Source organism: Salvelinus alpinus, chromosome 34 (assembly GCF_045679555.1).
Source record: "Salvelinus alpinus chromosome 34, SLU_Salpinus.1, whole genome shotgun sequence".
Classification (NCBI taxonomy): Eukaryota; Metazoa; Chordata; class Actinopteri; order Salmoniformes; family Salmonidae; genus Salvelinus; species Salvelinus alpinus.
Genome location: NC_092119.1, coordinates 15,569,690 through 15,591,141, shown reverse-complemented (window position 1 = coordinate 15,591,141; position 21,452 = coordinate 15,569,690). Strand labels below are relative to the sequence as shown.

At 41.8% G+C, this 21,452-nt stretch overlaps 1 protein-coding gene across 6 annotated transcripts; it reads right to left on the bottom strand.

Annotated features, from left to right (window-relative positions):
* Positions 1-13: 13 nt before the first annotated feature.
* On the bottom strand, positions 14-21,209 carry LOC139563601 (ensconsin-like). 6 transcript variants are annotated; one of them, XM_071382416.1, is made up of 17 exons: positions 20,603-21,209; positions 18,477-18,599; positions 17,751-17,825; positions 17,149-17,307; positions 16,759-16,922; positions 13,354-13,456; positions 12,761-12,880; positions 11,114-11,769; positions 7,261-7,394; positions 6,743-7,041; positions 6,356-6,506; positions 5,738-5,897; positions 5,493-5,597; positions 5,092-5,145; positions 4,617-4,764; positions 1,137-1,189; positions 14-854 (listed from the first exon to the last, which is right to left on the bottom strand). In XM_071382416.1, exons 1-16 carry the CDS (start codon positions 20,736-20,738, stop codon positions 1,179-1,181), a joined length of 2,598 nt encoding a protein of 865 aa, XP_071238517.1. In that variant the 5' UTR covers positions 20,739-21,209; the 3' UTR covers positions 14-854; positions 1,137-1,178. The 6 variants fall into 6 exon arrangements, with proteins under 6 accessions (XP_071238517.1, XP_071238513.1, XP_071238511.1 ...); XM_071382412.1 differs by having other exon boundaries at positions 4,562-4,764; positions 20,603-21,208; XM_071382410.1 differs by having other exon boundaries at positions 14-1,189; positions 4,562-4,764.
* Positions 21,210-21,452: the final 243 nt, after the last annotated feature.

The following is a 21,452-nucleotide window of genomic DNA, read 5'->3' as shown; positions in this document are numbered from 1 at the left end:
ATACCAGATCACATAGTTTTATCAGTGCATTGCTTTATTTGTTTTTACACTTTAAAAGACAGACTTACATTTTACACTTCAGACTCTTATTTGTGTTCTAAAATGATTGCACAATTTCCAGGTAAGGAACTGCCAAAATACTTTGGAAGTGGGCAACCCTCAAGTGAGTATAGTTCTCTAAAACGACAAACCACACAAGTTCCATAGCAGCTTTGAGAAATATTATTAGATTATAGTCAGAAAGTGGCCTTTATTTGAACTCAAAACAAAAGCTTTTGCTCTGAAACTAGCACACCACTATCCTACTAACTGGAAGGCAAAGTGCTCAAATAGCAGCACAGTTAGGAAAAGCTAAAGCACATGGCTAAAAACATCAGTCATGATTGGGAGACATTCAGTGCCAATACAGTTAAAAATGTATTGACAGAATACATATTTTTGTTAATAAATTGTGTATCTAACGCCCATTATATCCAACTACTCATTTAATCAGTTTAAATCTGCAGCTATGAGGCATGGACCCTCATTTACAGACTAGATAAAACATTGTTCAGAGTTGTTCCAATGACAAACAAGCTCCCCTGTCTGGTGTTGTAGATGGTGATGACAAATGCAGCTCGTGCCATTTTGGATTAAAGAGAAGTGTGACCAAATGGTGGTGTGCTCCTTCGAGATCAGAAAGTCCTCCAGAGAAATGTTTGTTTCTCGTCACATACTCTCTCTAAAAGTGCAGGGCAGGAAAAAGGCTGCAGTTATTCCTTTCTTTGTCAAAAAAAGGAAAAAAACGCCACAGCTGTGGAAATATTCGTGGATGGGTTGTCTCCCCTCTGATCTGTACGATACTCAGATAACTTCTAAGGAGTATGTGATAGAAATGGGTTAATAACATAAAATCAGTTGATTCACATTAGTATCTTTAGACTTAGAGACACATACAAAGAAATGATTGAGAGACCTTAACTATGTAATCTGCTTCCGGGTTCGAATCACACATTGAATATTGAGAGCCCATAACCTCTTGGCGGTAGAAATCTTGGACTTTTGAGGGGGCTCTAGTGTTCAATACTCTAGTGTAATATCTACATAGCATAGAGAGTATAGAAGAGCTGACGGAGGATGTGGTGATGAGCTCTCACCTGCCCTCTGATGGGCCTGGATCTCCTCCATGCCGGTCAGAGTTAGCAGGGACCTGAATGAACAAATTAATTAATACATTAATGTTCCATAAGAAAATTTACTTGGCAACATACAATACATCACTTCAGATAACATTATATATCATATCACAGAACATACATCATAAGACATGATCAAACAGACATAAATATACTGTTTAGGGGCAGCAGGTAGTCTAGTGGTTAGAGCCTTGTGGTTAGAGTGTTGGGCCAGTAACCGAAAGGTTGCTGGATCGAATCCCTGAGCTGACAAGGTAAAGGTCTGTTGTTCTGCCCCTGAACAAGGCAGTTAACCCACTGTTCCTAGGCCGTTAACTGACTTGCCTAGTTAAATAAATAAGGTTACATTTAAAATATATATATATAGGGTTTGGGTTGTATTATATATATATATATATATATACAGTGGGGAGAACAAGTATTTGATACACTGCCGATTTTGCAGGTTTTCCTACTTACAAAGCATGTAGAGGTCTGTAATTTTTATCATAGGTACACTTCAACTGTGAGAGACGGAATCTAAAACAAAAATCCAGAAAATCACATTGTATGATTTTTAAGTAATTCATTTGCATTTTATTGCATGACATAAGTATTTGATCACCTACCAACCAGTAAGAATTCCGGCTCTCACAGACCTGTTAGTTTTTCTTTAAGAAGCCCTCCTGTTCTCCACTCATTACCTGTATTAACTGCACCTGTTTGAACTCGTTACCTGTATAAAAGACACCTGTCCACACACTCAATCAAACAGACTCCAACCTCTCCACAATGGCCAAGACCAGAGAGCTGTGTAAGGACATCAAGGATAAAATTGTAGACCTGCACAAGGCTGGGATGGGCTACAGGACAATAGGCAAGCAGCTTGGTGAGAAGGCAACAACTGTTGGCGCAATTATTAGAAAATAGAAGAAAATAGAAGAAGTTCAAGATGATGGTCAATCACCCTCGGTCTGGGGCTCCATGCAAGATCTCACCTCGTGGGGCATCAATGATCATGAGGAAGGTGAGGGATCAGCCCAGAACTACACGGCAGGACCTGGTCAATGACCTGAAGAGAGCTGGGACCACAGTCTCAAAGAAAACCATTAGTAACACACTACGCCGTCATGGATTAAAATCCTGCAGCGCACACAAGGTCCCCCTGCTCAAGCAGGCGCATGTCCAGGCCCGTCTGAAGTTTGTCAATGACCATCTGGATGATCCAGAGGAGGAATGGGAGAAGGTCATGTGGTCTGATGATTCAAAAATAGAGCTTTTTGGTCTAAACTCCACTCGCCGTGTTTGGAGGAAGAAGAAGGATGAGTACAACCCCAAGAACACCATCCCAACCGTGAAGCATGGAGGTGGAAACATCATTCTTTGGGGATGCTTTTCTGCAAAGGGGACAGGACGACTGCACCGTATTGAGGGGAGGATGGATGGGGCCATGTATTGCGAGATCTTAGCCAACAACCTCCTTCCCTCAGTAAGAGCATTGATGATGGGTCGTGGCTGGGTCTTCCAGCATGACAACGACCCGAAACACACAGCCAGGGCAACTAAGGAGTGGCTCCGTAAGAAGTATCTCAAGGTCCTGGAGTGGCCTAGCCAGTCTCCAGACCTGAACCCAATAAAAAATCTTTGGAGGGAGCTGAAAGTCCGTATTGCCCAGCGACAGCCCCGAAACCTGAAGGATCTGGAGAAGGTCTGTATGGAGGAGTGGGCCAAAATCCCTGCTGCAGTGTGTGCAAACCTGGTCAAGAACTACAGGAAACGTATGATCTCTGTAATTGCAAACAAAGGATTCAGTACCAAATATTAAGTTCTGCTTTTCTGATGTATCAAATACTTATGTCTTGCAATAAAATGCTAATTAATTACTTAAAAATCATACAATGTGATTTTCGGGATTTTTGTTTTAGATTCCGTCTCTCACAGTTGAAGTGTACCTATGATAAAAATTACAGACCTCTACATGCTTTGTAAGTAGGAAAACCTGCAAAATCGGCAGTGTATCAAATACTTGTTCTCCCCACTGTAGTTGAAGTCGGAAGTTTACATACACCTTAGCCAAATACATTTAAACTCAGTTTTTCACAATTCCTGACATTTAATCCTAGTAAAAATTGAAATGCATACCTTGAAATACATCCACAGGTACACCTCCAATTGACTCAAATGATGTCAATTAGCCTATCAGAAGCTTCTAAAGCCATGAAATAATTTTCTGGAATTTTCCAAGCTGTTAAAAGGCACAGTCAACGTAGTGTTTGTAAATTTCTGACCCACTGGAATTGTGATACAGTGAATTATAAGTGAAATAATATGTCTGTAAACAATTGTTGGAAAAATTACTTGTGTCATGCACAAAGTAGATGTCCTAACAGGCTTGCCAAAACTATAGTTTGTTAACAAGAAATTTGTGGAGTGGTTGAAAAACAAGTTTTAATGACTTCAACCTAAGTGTACGTAAACTTCCGACTTCAACTGTATATACACTACCGTTCAAAAGTTTGGAGTCAGTTAGAAATGTCCTTGTTTTTGAAAGAAAAGCAATTTTTTTGTCCATTAAAATAAAAAAATGTAAATCACTGATGAAGGATTTTGAGGCTGATTCCCTGACCTGTCAATGTTTCTAATTTGCTGTTTTATGATTTTGTTATACTCTTGTGAATTCTATGTTTTTACTAGATTACTTGTAGTTTTTCATGTTGTCTGTCTGTAATTGTGTAATGACTTGGTTCTGCCTATCTTGGCCAGGGCACTCATGAAAAAGAGATTTCAAATCTCAATGAGCCCTTCCTGGTTAAATAAAGGTTTAATAAATAAATAACATTTATCAGAAATACAGTGTAGACATTGTTAATGTTGTAAATGACTATTGTAGCTGGAAACGGCTGATTTTTAATTGAATATCTGTGCACTACTCCCTACACAGAACAGCGCAAGCTGTCTCTAAACAGAATAGAAAGAGGAGTGGGAGGCCCCGGTGCACAACTGAGCAAGAGGACAAGTACATTAGAGTGTCTAGTTTGAGAAACAGACGCCTCACAAGTCCTCAACTGGCAGCTTCATTAAAGAATACCTGTAAAACACCAGTCTCAACGTCAACAGTGAAGAGGCGGTTCCGGGATGCTGGCCTTCTAGGCAGAGCTCCTCTGTCCAGTGTCTGTGTTCTTTTGCCCATCTTAATCTTTTCTTTTTATTGGCCAGTCTGAGATATGACTTTTTCTTTGCAAATCTGCCTAGTAGGCCAGCATCCTGGAGTCGCCTCTTCACTGTTGACATTGAGACTGGTGTTTTGGAGGTTTGAAGTTATTTTAATGGACAAAAAAATGTGCTTTTCTTACAAAAACAAGGACATTTCTAAGTGACCCCAAACTTTTGAACGGGAGTGTGTATACCTGCGTTCTTTGAAGGCCACGACAGGAACCATGTTGTCTTCCACGCCACTCAGACCTAGATTGGTCGGCTTGGTCCCCGTCCCGACCCCTAGGTTGACCTCTTCTAAAGTGCCGTTGCCGTTCTTCACAGGCTCAGTGTTCTTTTTTGGTTGGGCTTCCTCTGGAGAGGGGTTTCTGTTTGTCTTCCCATTCAGGACAGGCGTCTGCATGAAAACAATCATGTCATTTTTTTTCAAGGCAAGGGCAAGTTCTGTTTGTTTTTTTAAAAAGTAAAATATGGTTAACAAGGATGGTATCTGGGGCAGGAAAGTACACGTGCTTTTTGTTTAGTTTTAAGCTAAAGCCACTACCTTTGAGATGGATTTCTGCATGAAAGCAACTTTAGCAGTTTGGTCAAGGACAAGTTTGTTTTTTAAAAACGGTGGTAATTAACCTCTTAAGCAAAAAAAGTCAACTTTGGTACTTGTGGCAGAAAACCTGAGTGATTCAGGGCAATGTACTGTTCCTCTGAACTAGGCTGGTGTACTTACTTTTTTGTCTTCAGTTGAGGTCTTCCTAGTCCTCCTCATGATCAACTCCAGTCGCTGAAAACAAAAAGAAGTCTGTGAAAAGTCTTGAACGCTTTCATTTAGACTTTCATAACACCCTTATCAAAACTAATGTTTAATAACATAACATTTCCCCCTTATAAAAATAATGTTATTTTTTGTGTGAAACACAACAACAATTACCCCTAACATCCCTCCACCCCATGTATTGAAGTTGAGCGCCAATATATAAAGATCCTGGGTGCTCTCTTGTAGTCAATTTTACACTATCTGGATCCGCTAGAATATCCTATGAAGAATTTCAGAATGATAAGAATATGGCACATAACAACCCTGGTATTTCTCGTAACTGCCTAGAGTTCACGTCTTCCTTCCATTGTCACCTTTTTCCTCTCCTGCCGTTGTTCCTCCTCCTTCTGGAAGTGCTTCTCTCTCTGCAGCCTCTGCTGCTCTGCCTTGTCCCTGACCTGGGCCTCCTCCTCCTCTCTCTGGGACAGGACATAGAGAACCAAAGCCATTACGGAACCAGATGCTACATTATTAACACTGATGTAAACTTTATATACCGTACATAAATGGACGAAGTTGGGCTTCTACTAAAAGTGTATTAATAGACCACATCCCTCACCTGTTTCTGGAGGAGAGCAGCTTCCTGTGTGGCCCAGATGGCTCTCTCCTCCTCTGCATGTCTCCGCTCCTCTTCCTCCCTCCTCTCCTCTACCAGCCACTGGGCCTCAGCCTCGAGCCGTACTCGCTCCTCTGCCCTCCTGCGCTCCAGCTCCTCTCTGCTGTGATGCCACATGACATGACATTACGTAACATGTGCATAACAGCACAGCACATCACCATACAAATGAATCTATCCTCTGAACATGTGAAACGCTCCCCTAGACCAGGTTTTCCCAAACTCGGTCCCAGGGTCCCCCCTGGGTGCACGTTTTGGTTTTTGCCCGAGCACTACACAGCTGATTCAGATAATCAAAGCTTGCTGATGAGTTGGTTATTTGAAACAGCTGTGTAATGCTAGGACAAAACCAAAACATGCACCTGGGGGGGGGGGCAGGACCATTTTTTGTAAACCCTGCGTTAGACTACCTCCGAAGGTCAGTCGTAATTTTTTTTATTCACAACCAGATTTTTGTCTTTTAGGGGAAATGATTACTCAGGTTTTTTTTCCTACTGGGAAGATGAATGTTGGGTCAGTAGAAGAGAGATGGGAAGATGTAAGGTGGCTCTCTGTCCGTACCTCTCTACCTCCTCCCTGCGCAGGCTTTCCTCCTCTCTCTCTCTCCTCAGACGGGCCTCTCTTCTCTTCTCGGCCAGAAGACATGAGGCCTCCTCTGGATCCATGGTGCCAGCAGACGGCCTGGAGCAGGAGGGGGCTCCAGGAAGGGGGCCTGAGGAGGTGGACATGTCATAAGAGTCACCCATAAGAGTCCAAATGCACATTGAACCACATTTCCTGATTGTTTTTCAATGAGTAGAACTGGACTTCCTGCATTGACTGAACTAAAATGGAATTGACCACAACCCTACACTGTACATTACAATATCTGAAATGTATCTAGGGAATTCTAGAAATAAATAGTAGTTGATGGTGCAGTGCCTTGCATTTTTAGATGCTCATTCTCACCTGTATCGCCCTCAGTTCTAGGTGTGGGGACTGTCTGAGGTTCTGCTGAGCCTACGAATGGTTGGACCTGGTCCCATGCTGCTGCTGAGATTCTGATTGGTTGTGAGTTCCCGGGGGAGAGGGTGTGATTGGGGACTGGAGCCCAAGGAGAGATGGTCCGGCTGGGCCGTGAGTTCCCAGGGGACAGGGTTTGGTTGGAGACTGGAGGACCATCCTCCTCCGGAACAGGGTACAGTTCCAGCCCAACCTGCTGTGATGGAGGCTGTCTGATCACAGGTTTGTGTCTGATCACAGGTTTACTGAAAAAAAGAAGAGGAGAATACTTTTGTTGAGATAAATAAGCAAACAACACCAATTTACTGGACAGGTTAGACGTATTCTACAAGACGTGTGGTTGGTTAAATTATACACAACAATTCTCAACAGAGTGCTCTCACTGTATGAAAAAAATGAGGTACATGATAAGTAGTTTGTGTGATACAACATCCAGACATCGTAGCAGACGGACAATCACATACCGTTCTGGAGAGGGCACTGCATCTCTGCTCTGTATGTTTGTGGGTAACATTTTCACGGGAGCATTGGGTATGTGAGGCTGCTGTCTATTCCTCCTGAACGTCCTCTCACTCTCCTTCTGCTGTGCTGCTTTTAACTTCATAATAAATCAACAGACATGTTACAAGATCGTTTTACTGCAGTCTGTTAACTTCATACCAAATCAACAGATCATTTTACTGCAGTCTGTTAACTTCATAGTAAATCAACAGATAATTTTACTGCAGTCTGTTAACTTCATACCAAATCAACAGATAATTTTACTGCAGTCTGTTAACTTCATACCAAATCAACAGATCATTTTACTGCAGTCTGTTAACTTCATACCAAATCAACAGATCGTTTTACTGCAGTCTGTTAACTTCATACCAAATCAACAGATCATTTTACTGCAGTCTGTTAACTTCATACCAAATCAACAGATCGTTTTACTGCAGTCTATTAACTTCATACCAAATCAACAGATCATTTTACTGCAGTCTGTTAACTTCATACCAAATCAACAGATCATTTTACTGCAGTCTGTTAACTTCATACCAAATCAACAGATCATTTTACTGCAGTCTGTTAACTTCATACCAAATCAATAGATCATTATTGAGGCTTATTATTAATAAACATGCTTCCAGAAAAGGGACATTTGTCTTTTAGCTTTCAAAAGTGTGTCTTCTGTAGATTATGACAGTTAATATGATCGACCTAACAATACAGCATATATATTATATATGATCGACCTAACAATACAGCATATATATTATATATGATCGACCTAACAATACAGCATATATATTATATATGATCGACCTAACAATACAGCATATATATTATATATGATCGACCTAACAATACAGCATATATATTATATATGATCGACCTAACAATACAGCATATATGTTATATATGATCGACCTAACAATACAGCATATATATTATATATGATCGACCTAACAATACAGCATATATATTATATATGATCGACCTAACAATACAGCATATATATTATATATGATCGACCTAACAATACAGCATATATATTATATATGATCGACCTAACAATACAGCATATATATTATATATGATCGACCTAACAATACAGCATATATATTATATATGATCGACCTAACAATACAGCATATATATTATATATGATCGACCTAACAATACAGCATATATATTATATATGATCGACCTAACAATACAGCATATATATTATATATGATCGACCTAACAATACAGCATATATATTATATATGATCGACCTAACAATACAGCATATATATTATATATGATCGACCTAACAATACAGCATATACAGTGGGGAGAACAAGTATTTGATACACTGACGATTTTGCAGGTTTTCCTACTTACAAAGCATGTAGAGGTCTGTCATTTTTATCATAGGTACACTTCAACTGTGAGAGACGGAATCTAAAACAAAAATCCAGAAAATCACATTGTATGATTTTTAAGTAATTAATTTGCATTTTATTGCATGACATAAGTATTTGATCACCTACCAACCAGTAAGAATTCCGGCTCTCACAGACCTGTTAGTTTTTCTTTAAGAAGCCCTCCTGTTCTCCACTCATTACCTGTATTAACTGCACCTGTTTGAACTCGTTACCTGTATAAAAGACACCTGTCCACACACTCAATCAAACAGACTCCAACCTCTCCACAATGGCCAAGACCAGAGAGCTGTGTAAGGACATCAGGGATAAATTGTAGACCTGTACAAGGCTGGGATGGGCTACAGGACAATAGGCAAGCAGCTTGGTGAGAAGGCAACAACTGTTGGCACAATTATTAGAAAATGGAAGAAGTTCAAGATGACGGTCAATCACCCTCGGTCTGGGGCTCCATGCAAGATCTCACCTCGTGGGGCATCAATGATCATGAGGAATGTGAGGGATCAGCCCAGAACTACACGGCAGGACCTGGTCAATGACCTGAAGAGAGCTGGGACCACAGTCTCAAAGAAAACCATTAGTAACACACTACGCCGTCATGGATTAAAATCCTGCAGCGCACGCAAGGTCCCCCTGCTCAAGCCAGCGCATGTCCAGGCCCGTCTGAAGTTTGCCAATGACCATCTGGATGATCCAGAGGAGGAATGGGAGAAGGTCATGTGGTCTGATGAGACAAAAATAGAGCTTTTTGGTCTAAACTCCACTCGCCGTGTTTGGAGGAAGAAGAAGGATGAGTACAACCCCAAGAACACCATCCCAACCGTGAAGCATGGAGGTGGAAACATCATTCTTTGGGGATGCTTTTCTGCAAAGGGGACAGGACAACTGCACCGTATTGAGGAGAGGATGGATGGGGCCATGTATCGCGAGATCTTGACCAACAACCTCCTTCCCTCAGTAAGAGCATTGAAGATGGGTCGTGGCTGGGTCTTCCAGCATGACAACGACCCGAAACACACAGCCAGGGCAACTAAGGAGTGGCTCCGTAAGAAGCATCTCAAGGTCCTGGAGTGGCCTAGCCAGTCTCCAGACCTGAACCCAATAGAAAATCTTTGGAGGGAGCCGAAAGTCCGTATTGCCCAGCGACAGCCCCGAAACCTGAAGGATCTGGAGAAGGTCTGTATGGAGGAGTGGGCCAAAATCCCTGCTGCAGTGTGTGCAAACCTGGTCAAGAACTACAGGAAACGTATGATCTCTGTAATTGCAAACTAAGGTTTCTGTACCAAATATTAAGTTCTGCTTTTCTGATGTATCAAATACTTATGTCATGCAATAAAATGCCAATTAATTACTTAAAAATCATACAATGTGATTTTCTGGATTTTTGTTTTAGATTCCTTCTCTCACAGTTGAAGTGTACCTATGATAAAAATGACAGACCTCTACATGCTTTGTAAGTAGGAAAACCTGCAAAATCGTCAGTGTATCAAATACTTGTTCTCCCCACTGTATATTATAGAAACACGAGACAGAAGGAATGGAGCCATGTTACAAGCTCCTTTTATTGCGGTCATTTTGGGACGGCAGAAAGACATCAAAGTAATTTAGGCTTATAACCAATATATGTTGTATCTTCAAAAATGTATAGAAATGTGTGCCTCTCTGTTAGAGTATGACAATGAATATCGTCCAATAATCCAGTATACATGATGAATGAATAGAATAGAAAATGAATGAAAAGAATATAGAGTTTATTGTCTTCCTCCAATGAAATAATTTCCCTCAAGTTCGTGCATTACATGGAGACAAAATAACAACACCATCCCACCAACCCAGTCGACCCAGACATATAACAGTCAAAGAGATTAAACTATCTATCTCTATGTTTACAATTACATTTCCAGCAGGTATTACCTGTGATGTTATATAACCTGTGATGTAATATTACCTGTGATGTAATATTACCTGTGATGTAATATTACCTGTGATGTAATATAACCTGTGATGTAATATAACCTGTGATGTAATATTACCTGTGATGTAATATTACCTGTGATGTAATATAACCTCTGATGTAATATTACCTGTGATGTAATATTACCTGTGATGTAATATTACCTGTGATGTAATATTACCTGTGCCATGATGATGGATCAGTTGCTGCTACACTCTTAGAAAAAAAGGTTCTATCCAGAACCTAAAAGGGTTCTTTGGCTGTCCCCATAGGAGAACTATTAGAAGAACCCTTTTCGGTTCCAGGTAGAACCCTTTCTACAGAGGGTTCTACATCGAACCCAAAAGGGTTCTGCCTGGAACCAAATAGGGTTCTCCTATGGGGACAGCTGAAGAACCCTTTTGGAACCCTTTTTTCTAAGAGTGTGAGGCTGGGACTGAGGGAGGTGGCTACCTGGTAGTTTGCCCAGATGTTGGACCGGTAGTCTGCCCGGAGATTTGCCTGGAAGTCTGCCTGCACCCGGTGGTGGTCAGGTGTGCCAGAGTGGTAGTCTGCCTGGAGGCCTGCCTGTACCTGGTGGTGGTCAGGTGTGCCAGAGCGGTAATCTGCCTGGAGGCCTGCCTGCACCCGGTGGTGGTCAGGTGTGCCAGAGCGGTAGTCTGCCTGGAGGCCTGCCTGCACCCGGTGGTGGTCAGGTGTGCCAGAGTGGTAGTCTGCCTGAAGGCCTGCCTGCACCCGGTGGTGGTCAGGTGTGCCAGAGTGGTAGTCTGCCTGGAGGCCTGCCTGTACCTGGTGGTGGTCAGGTGTGCCAGAGCGGTAATCTGCCTGGAGGCCTGCCTGCACCCGGTGGTGGTCAGGTGTGCCAGAGCGGTAGTCTGCCTGGAGGCCTGCCTGCACCCGGTGGTGGTCAGGTGTGCCAGAGCGGTAGTCTGCCTGGAGGCCTGCCTGCACCCGGTGGTGGTCAGGTGTGCCAGAGCGGTAGTCTGCCTGGAGGCCTGCCTGCACCCGGTGGTGGTCAGGTGTGCCAGAGCGGTGTGGTGATTTATGACAGTTGGTGGCAGTGGCAGGTATGGAGTGGCATGAAGCTGAACGGGGACAAACATGGACAACTGAACCAGTTTGTTTCATTGTTGTGGAGCAATGGGGTGACGGTTAGCAAGTGATACAGTGAAAGAATGTGAGTGTGCCCAGAAATGGTTGAAAAAAGGAGAGGAAAGGAAGCAGAGAGTCAGTAGTTCATTTGCTTGCTAATAGCGATACTGAGCTTTTCATTTTGATGGGAAATCTGGTCATGTAAATAAGTAATTAAGTAAGCATTGTCCAAATCCATATTGGAATGTAAATTCCCCTAAAATCAATTCATTTAACCAAATACACTTTATTGATGCTATGTCCTTTTTCTTGGATTGAGATCTGGTCTTCTACACCTGCATTGCTTGCTGTTTGGGGTTTCAGGCTGGGTTTCTGTACAGCACTTTGAGATATCAGCTGATGTACGAAGGGCTTTATAAATACATTTGATTTTGATTTGGTCTTTATACATGTCTATATACACTGAGTATACCAAACATTAGGAACACCTTCCTAATATTGAGTTGCACCCCCCTTTTTGCCCTCAGAACAGCCTCAATTCGTTGTGGGAGCATGGACTCTACATGGTGTTGAAAGCGTCCAACATGCTGGCCCATGTTGACTCCAAAGCTTCCCACAGTTGTATCAAGTTGGCTGGATGTCTTTTGGGTGGTGGACCATTATTAATACAAACGGGAAACTGTTGAGCGTGGAAAACCCAGCAGTGTTGCAGTTCTTGACACAAACCGGTGCACCTGGCACCTACTATCATACCCTGTTCAAAGGCACTTAGATCTTTTGTCTTGCCCATTCACCCTCTGAATGGCACACATACACAATCCATGTCTCAATTGTCTTAAGGCTTAAAAATCCTTACTTAACCTGTCTCCTCCCCTTCATCTACACTGATTGAAGTGGTTTCAACAAGTGACATCAATAAGGGTCAGTCTATGTCATGGAAAGAGCAGGTGTTCCTAATATTTTGAACACTCAGTGTATAACTGTTATTCTACAGGCTTTTGGAAGTACCTTCCTCTTCTCTTGACTGACAACTATGACTCCTTCTCCTGGCTAGGTAGGAGCATGTTGGGGTGAGGAGGCGACAGACCAGAGCCCTCTCCCAGGCAGTCAGGGGAGAGCTGCGAGGAGCTACAGCAGAGCCAAGCACAGTGGAGAAAAGACAACGCACAAGGACAGAGAAAAAATAGCATAGAAAATACAAGACAGAGATAGACAATACAAGACAGAGATAGACAATACAAGACAGAGATAGATAGACAATACAAGACAGAGATAGACAATACAAGACAGAGATAGATAGACAATACAAGACAGAGATAGACAATACAAGACAGAGATAGATAGACAATACAAGACAGAGATAGATAGACAATACAAGACAGAGATAGACAATACAAGACAGAGATAGATAGACAATACAAGACAGAGATAGATAGACAATACAAGTAAGAAAGGGTAGGAAATCAGAGGAAAGTTAAGGTCAAAAGATGTTACAGGGTGAAAGAATAAGCTCGGTAGCTGAAGGGTTAAGAAGATGAAACAAAGTCGTACAGACACTCAAAAGTAGTGCACTATATAGGAAATAGCCTTTATTCATTTACCGCTCTTGTTGTTGGTCTTCCTTCCTCGAGAGCCCTGGCTCAGTCTCTGTTTGGCCCTCTGGCACTTCTCTAAGGTCTTCTTCACCACAGACTCATAGCGCTCCTTCAGACAACAACAAATCTCAGTGTCAGTGAGACAGTAGTCTCTTCTCACATCCATTGTATGAGTTTGGCGAGCAAGACACGCAATTCAGTGACTTGGTCCAAGATCCATTACATCGTATTGAGCCTTAAAACCGCTTAGCTTCAGATATGTACACAAAACGTTGAAAACAGTATCTGTTTTCTGGATTATTTCCTGAGTAATAATTTAATTTATTTGGCAGTTATAGACGTTGCTCATATGTTGTGAATCTGTGTTACAGGAAATAACTGTTTACCTATTTCTTTACCTGGTAACTAAATATTTATTTTCCTATTGGCCAATTCTTTAATTGTGTGGGGTTATGCTTTATTGATACAGGAAGTGACAGACAGCAGTGATGGGCATTCCGGCTCTTTTGGCTCCCAAACGGATATTTCAAAAATATATGTTTTGTATTTTTTCAAGTCAATCAGTTTGCGATAGTTTGACTATGATTGGTGTTAAAACAATTCTAATTAAATTATTAAATTAAATCTCTACTCTACCTTAAGCACAATGTATTTAAAAATCCATTGGTTTGTTATGAAAAAGAATGCTATTAAACATTTGCATTTAAACTATAACTTTTGAATGTATATAAACAAAGTGCATATAAATCTAACCATTCAAAACGAATACATTCTGAACAGTAAAATAGAATATTGCACCATATCAAAGACAAATAAATCATTTTCACAACTGCAGCATCCCACTTAAAACATTAAACTGGTCCCTCTTTTCTCTCTCTTCTTTATCGCCATGTTATAACCAGCAGCACACCGCAATGCTGACCATATTTTGCTTTTATGAGAGATTTGCATTCAGAAATGCAAGCTGCCTCACTTTTGAGGGGCTGATGCGGTTTCTTCTCTCAGTAATTATTTGTCCCGTTTTCGAGAAGACTCTCAGAGGGAACGGATGTGGCCACCATGCAGAGTCTCCCTGTCCTCCAAATAGGATCGGACCTCCATTATGGCATCTGCTGAGGGATTCCTTCGTGCTGCATCCCCAGTTGCTCCCTCCTCAAACAGCATCCAAACAGCAGACGTTTGTGGCACTACTGCTGGTGCTTCTGCTCCATCTGATCCCTCTTCTTCCTGTTGCCTTGGTGCCTGAGCCAGCTGACTGCTGGGGCTGTCCCTCCCTGCTGCTGAGGTTATTCTTTGAAGAGCCTCATCAATCACTCTGGCATCACTGAAGGCTAACTTCTTAAACCTGGGGTCAAGTGCAGCGGTTTCTGATAGTGATTACATTCTAATCTGTGGAACTTTCTGTCCATTGATGAACATAGGGTGTCCATCAACTCTGTCACATGTCCTGTGGTTACATTTGCTTCTCTCTGGTGGCTGGCTGTGATTCGCTGCAGACCCTTACACAGGAGTATCATTTCTGAGGCTGTCACATAGTTGAAAAGAGAACAGTAACTTATTAGTTCAGGTTCATGTTTTGTCTACTGATACTACATTCTCATCTAATGCTCATATACATATATAATACTGGATTAAATAATGATGTAGTAATAACTGCTTACTGTACCTCTCTCCACTGATCTCCACAGTGACCTGCTCAAAGGGTTCCAGGACTCTACACCTCCTCTGCCACCTCCCATTCCTCTTGGGTCAGAGCATCAACAGGTGGATTGACAATGGCCAGGGTAAAGATGATGGCATCCTTTTTACTCAAGAAACCGCTTCAACATATAAAATGTTGAATTCCACCTTGTAGTGCAGTCTTGTTTAGGCCTCAGCTCAGGCATCCCCATCTGGCGTTGTGTACACTTTAGTTTTTCAGCACCTACTGTGCTCCTGTGGAAGTATTCCACAGCTGCTTTCACTTTGTCCACAGTGGGCTTCATCACCTTCAGAGCATCTCTTACAATCAGGTTGATTGTGTGGGCAAGACATGGATGACTGGTCCATTAAAACATTTTCATGGCTTTGGTTATGTTAGCTGCATTGTTGCTAACACAACAGACCACTTTTCCATCTACTTGCCATTCTCTGGCCACTCTCAACAGTTTCTCAGCCAAGTTCTCTGAGGTGTGTCCAGAAGACAGCTAGACATCCAAAAAGTTTCAATGAAGTGGCATGTAACCGACATGTTAGAAGTGGTTACCCTTGATGTCCAGCAGTCAGTGGTAAGGCAAACTGCAGTAGCTTTTTGGACTCTTTCCCGCACTGAAGCCTGTGTGCTCTCGTACAGTTGTGGAATAAGTGATTTTAAAAGGGTTTTCCTGCTTGGAATTGTGTACATTGAATTTAGACTATTGCTATAATTTCTTAAACCTCTGTCCTCCATGATCAAAAATGGCTGGAAATCTGTGGCAATCATTTTAGCCAATGCAATATCAATTTGGCCTTGTTTTGCTACAGACATAGACTTTGGCATAAACTGGTCCATAGAAGACTGTGGTTGCTGTGGGTCGCCTTCTTGACTGAGTGGATACGAGATGCTGGCTCCACCACTATCACTAGCAGGCCCACTAGTTTCTCGATGCTCCGCTGCAGCAAGTTTCACAGTTGGGTGCACAGTTCGCATCTGCCGGTGTAGGTTGTGCGTAGAACTGGCTTTATATGAGATTTTGTCTTGGCAAATTCTACACTGTGCTCTAAAATTGTCTGCATTGTTAAAATGCATCCAAATGCTGCTGTGCTTCCGACTAATTTTTCAGATGTTTTTCAGCTTGTTTTCACAGCTGTCCTTCCTTTCTCTCCTCGGCTGCTAAGTGTGTGAGTGAGTTGGCTCGGACACTGCGTGTCTGATTGACAGGAACAACAGGTGAGGCTGTTAGTCTGAGCAGACAGTCAGAACTAATGTGTGCGCTTGAGCATTTAGGCCTATATTATTAATATTTTTTCGTTCTTTGAATTAGTTAATTCTATTTATTTAAATCTTTTGATTATTCATATGTTAATTTTTTTATATTTGTATAAATAGATGAGTCTCTTCTGATATGCGAGCCGGCTCCCAACATTCACCTACAAGAGCCGGCTCTTAGAGCCGACTCGTTCGCGAACAACCCATCACTAACAGACAGTTCTAGTTCCGGTAGCTGATGATGTTCAATGTGGCTTGTTCAATAAAGCTGCTAAATAGTTATCCGCCTCCATCCAGTCCTTGCTCCTACAGAAACCATCCATCCACCTGTACTAACGACCCTCAACTTAAACTAGTACATTTTATTTTCTGGAAAAAGCTGTAAAGCAACACTGATGCCCACAATAGACACCTAATCAGAAGTAACTACTGCTCCATCTGACCCCTCAGACACAACAACTCACTGTCTCCTCCTTCATCCTCTGCCTCCTCTTCTCCTCCACAGCAGTGCGCCTCTTCTCCTCCTTCTCTCTCTGCTCCTGCAGCCTCCTCTTCCTCTCCTCCAGGTGCTGTTCATGGAGACGCCTGGCCCGCTCCTCTCGAGCCAACCGGCCCAGCTCTCTGGACACTACATACACATTTAGTGGAGTTTAGTTTAGTTTATTTATTTTACTAAATCATCGGTCAGTGGTTCTCAACCTCCTTTCGTTACAGAGCCCTAAATCATTTTTTTTTTAAATCATTATGCCTATGTTCTTATGAGTCTTCCGAATTACCACCTGGGTATAGGCCAGGTACCCCCAAGGGGTACCTCAGGTTGAGGTCCACCATCATCATGGGTGGTGGCTACATACCAAGCTGTTTCTTAAGCTCCTCCCTCCGCTCAAGAGCTGTCCTTCGCTTCTCCTCCTTCTCTCTCTGCTCCTGTAGCCTCCTCTTCCTCACCTCCAGCTGCTGCTCATAAAGGCGCCTGGCCCGCTCCACTCGAGCCAACCAGCCCAGCTCTCTGGACACTGCAAACACATTGTGGGACTTACTAGCCACCAAAATACTACCCTGGTACCAGATCTTTGTGCTGTGTAGATAACTACTAATAAACTAATTTAGCATGACAGTGACCATGGGAGCTGGCAAGAAGAAGACAGCACAAATAGATCTGGGACCAGACTAGGAAAATACCTGAAAGGAATGATCTGGGACCAGGCTAGGAAAATACCTGAAAGGAATGATCTGGCACCAGGCTAGGAAAATACCTGAGAGGAATGATCTGGGACCAGGCTAGGAAAATACCTGAGAGGAATGATCTAGGACCAGGCTAGGAAAATACCTGAGAGGAATGATCTGGGACCAGGCTAGGAAAATACCTGAAAGGAATGACTAAAATAAGTGACTGACAATTGAGTGGTCTCATAGGTGTTTTACATGTACCGTCGTCATCATGTGTGGCTACACATACCAAGCTGATTCTCATGCTCCTCCCTCCGCTCCTTCGCTAGTCTCAGCCTGTCATCAACCTTCAGCGCCTGTGGCCCTGGAATATTAGAAAAGATGTGACATTCACTCTACGTCACGGTGCATAGAGTATGGGTTGGTGACATCAGTGATCAACATCAGTAATGATGAGTGGATTTAAGATGGGTTGACTGTAGCTAGCTGCTCCATAGACACAATTATATTCTTCTGGACAGAATAACAGTAGGTTAACAATTGAGGGAAATTTTTTTTAACGTTTCAATAAAGAGATAAGACAATAAATAACATTGGAAAGGTTTGTATGAAGATGCAATGACAGCTTATACTCAAATTGTCCTTCAATAACAGCGTGAAATTCATGTTTTGATAACAGTGGTGAGCTTCAGAGGAAGAGAACTCATGACGACTGACACACAAAGAACAAGCAATACTCCAGGCACAGAGAGAGCGAGATAGAGATAGAAAAACACTCTTAGAAAAAAAGGTGCTATCTAGAAACTAAAAGGGTTCTTCAGCTGTCCCCATAGGAGAACACATTGAAGAACCCTTTATGGTTCCAGGTAGAACCCTTTTGGATTCCATCTAGAATCCTTTCCACAGAGGGTTCTACATGGAACCCAAAAGGGTTCTACCTGGAACCCTTATGGAACAATTGTTTTCTAAGAGTGTAGAGATAGAGAGAGGGGGAGGGAGAGCACTGGTGTAAGACCTGCTGCGTTTACAGGACTGGTTGTGTTGTTACTGATCACAGCTGATTTGATGGAGGCAGGGACACAGATGACTGCTCTCCTCTTCTCTGATTTATTGGGCTTTATGTCTTCATTGCCTTTTTCTGATACCAAAGAAAGAATAAAAGAGAACATCATGTTCAGGCCTCTCTGACATTCAGCTGACTCAAAATGAATTATTTAGTCAGGATCATTATGAGGTGGTCTTCCAGTTCATAACAGGTTTTACATTATAACAGCATCATTATGGTTTATACCTGCTAGCAAAGTCTGAGACACTACCTTAGAAAAATATGTCTTAGAATCTTAGTATAAGATGTTTAATTCCAGATAGGTCATATCATTCCAGTTTCTAGAAAATCTACTGGTTGTACTTAGTACAGGCCTTAAACCATGACAGGTTTAAGCTGTTAATAAAAGAGTGGCAGGTAGCCTAGCGGTTAGAGCGTTGGGCCAGTTGTGCTAGTTCGAATCCCTGAGCCGACAAGGTGAAAAAATCTATGGATGTGCCCTTGAGCAAAGCACTTAACCTTAATTGCTCCAGGGTTGCTATTGATAATGGCTGACCCTGGCCGTGACCCCACTCTCTGAGGGTGTCTCAGGGGGACTTGGGATATGCAACAACAACAAAAACATTTCCATTTCACACGTGTATAGTACACATTAGTACATGTGTGAAACAGGACAAATATAAGCACACACCAAATGATAATTTGATTATAATGTGCCTGATCCTGTTGTGCCTTGCAGGGATAAACAAATGCCATCGCCTGACCTCATGGAGATTAAACAAACAAATAAAGACTGAAGAGGATAAGAACAAAGACATACTTCACAAGAGGGTGATCAATAGTGATATTTGGTACAAAGGAGTATTTACGATAACAGACCGGTGATAAGTAGTGCCTTCTCAACATGTTGGTGCAAGAGACGTACATAAGAAAGTATCTTTCTTGTGCATGAGAGAGACACACAAAAATTATCTTCCTTCACACTCCATGGTATAATAATGGATATTATAATAATGGATGTTGTGATAATGGGTGATATAATAATGGATATAATAATGGATAGTATAATGATGGATATTATTATAATGGGTAGTATAATAATGGATATTATAATGATGGATGTTATAATAATGGGTGTTATATTAATGGATAGTATAATAATGGATGTTATAATAATGGATAGTATAATAATGGATAGTATAATAATGGATATTATAATAATGGATAGTATAATAATGGATAGTATAATAATGGATATTATATTAATGGATAGTATAATAATGGATAGTATAATAATGGATATTATAATAATGGGTGTTATAATAATGGATATTATTATAATGGATGTCATAATACTGGATATTATAATAATGGGTGATGTAATAATGGATATTATAATACTGAATAGTATAATAATGGATATTATAATAATGGATATTATAATAATGGGTGTTATAATAGTGGGTGTTATAATAATGGATAGTATAATAATGGATATTATAATAATGGATAGTATAATAATGGATATTATAATAATGGGTGTTATAGTAGTGGGTGTTATAATAATGGGCATCAATGCATCCTACTGAATCAGGCCTATGATACGTGTTGATGTTTACCACAGCAGAGATAGAGGGTGATTCAATAAGCTACTTCATTACCTCACTGTTTACAAAACAAAATGGCAGTAGCTAATAGGATGAACGTCTATCTACAGATATGAGGCAATATCAGATCATCTGATCCATTGGTACATGTCAGGAATAAATGCCAGATAATAAATCTAAAATAAGATAATTACTTTATTATGTGGCCTAGATACATGATGGAACATATCCTCACTGATGATAAACTGGAAGAGAGAGGCTGATTCTGACTGATTCTGCTTCAGACAGCCTGTCCTGTATATAAACACAGTAAACGGAAAAGCAAAGCTACAATACCAACCTCATGTCAATGACCTCCATGTCATTCTATAAACACAGTGAACAGCCCACAGCGAAGCTATCATCCTCACCATAGCAAAGCTACAGTTACCCACCACCCTGTACCCCCCTGCAGTAAAAAAACAGCCATATCAACGCTACAGTACCCACCTCCCCGTCTCCCGGCTCTGCTCTCCTTTTTCTGCTTGTCTAGAGTATCTCTGGTAGAAAGACCCTTTCTGTCTTCTTGGGGTGCTGTCTTCTTGCTGGGGGTCTCCCTGGGTTCCTTCTTCTGTATCACAGCCATGTTACTGCTAGGCACTGAGCAGGGAACACACCACAACTCTGCCACACAACACAGACTCTCCTCTTCCTCCTCCTCTTCCTCTCCTCCTTTTATATTTCTATTTCAAAATGCCTGTACTGTTCTGTGTGTCCTCCTGCTCCCCTGTGCTCACTGTGCAGCTGACCGACTGCCTCTTGCTCATCTTCGCTATTCAAACAAATAGAAGAGAAAAAGGGAGGAAAAAGCCATATGGGGTAAATGGATAAAACCAGCTGACTTGCTGCAGTTCTGGGCTGGCTAGATCCTGCATCCAGATCCAGTGCAGTGGAAAACACAGATATGCATAATCCAAAATAACACACTGAGTTAAATCTGTGAGAATATAAAACACATTTCTCTCTCCCAGTTCCTATCAGGATCCTTTATAAACTAGATTAGAGACATGGATGCTCTACAGCATGGTGAGAAGCTCTATCCTCCTCTCTCTCTCTCTCTCTCTCTCTCTCTCTCTCTCTCTCTCTGTGGCTCGTTGCTCTACTGAAACGGTTACTTCCCTTTTAAATGTCTCTCACAGCTCACAGACCCTGGAGTGCTGCTCTGCTCTCTTTAGCTACTGACTGGCACGTACTGCAGTTGTGTCACTTTAATTCAACCCACCCACCACCACACTACACACTGCTGAATGCAAGCAGCCAGTCTGAGTCCCAAATGGCACCCAATTCCCTATGTAGTGCA

What these genes read in the sequence shown, in the direction of transcription:
- LOC139563601 (XM_071382410.1), bottom strand. Translation starts at nt 20,738, where the DNA reads ATGGCTGTGATACAGAAGAAGGAACCCAGGGAGACCCCCAGCAAGAAG. An exon ending in GAAGACCAACAACAAGAGCG is followed by an intron (nt 12,881 to 13,353) that starts GTAAATGAATAA and finishes GCTCTGCTGTAG; the next exon opens with CTCCTCGCAGCTCTCCCCTG. An exon ending in TAGAACTGAGGGCGATACAG is followed by an intron (nt 6,507 to 6,742) that starts GTGAGAATGAGC and finishes CCACCTCCTCAG; the next exon opens with GCCCCCTTCCTGGAGCCCCC.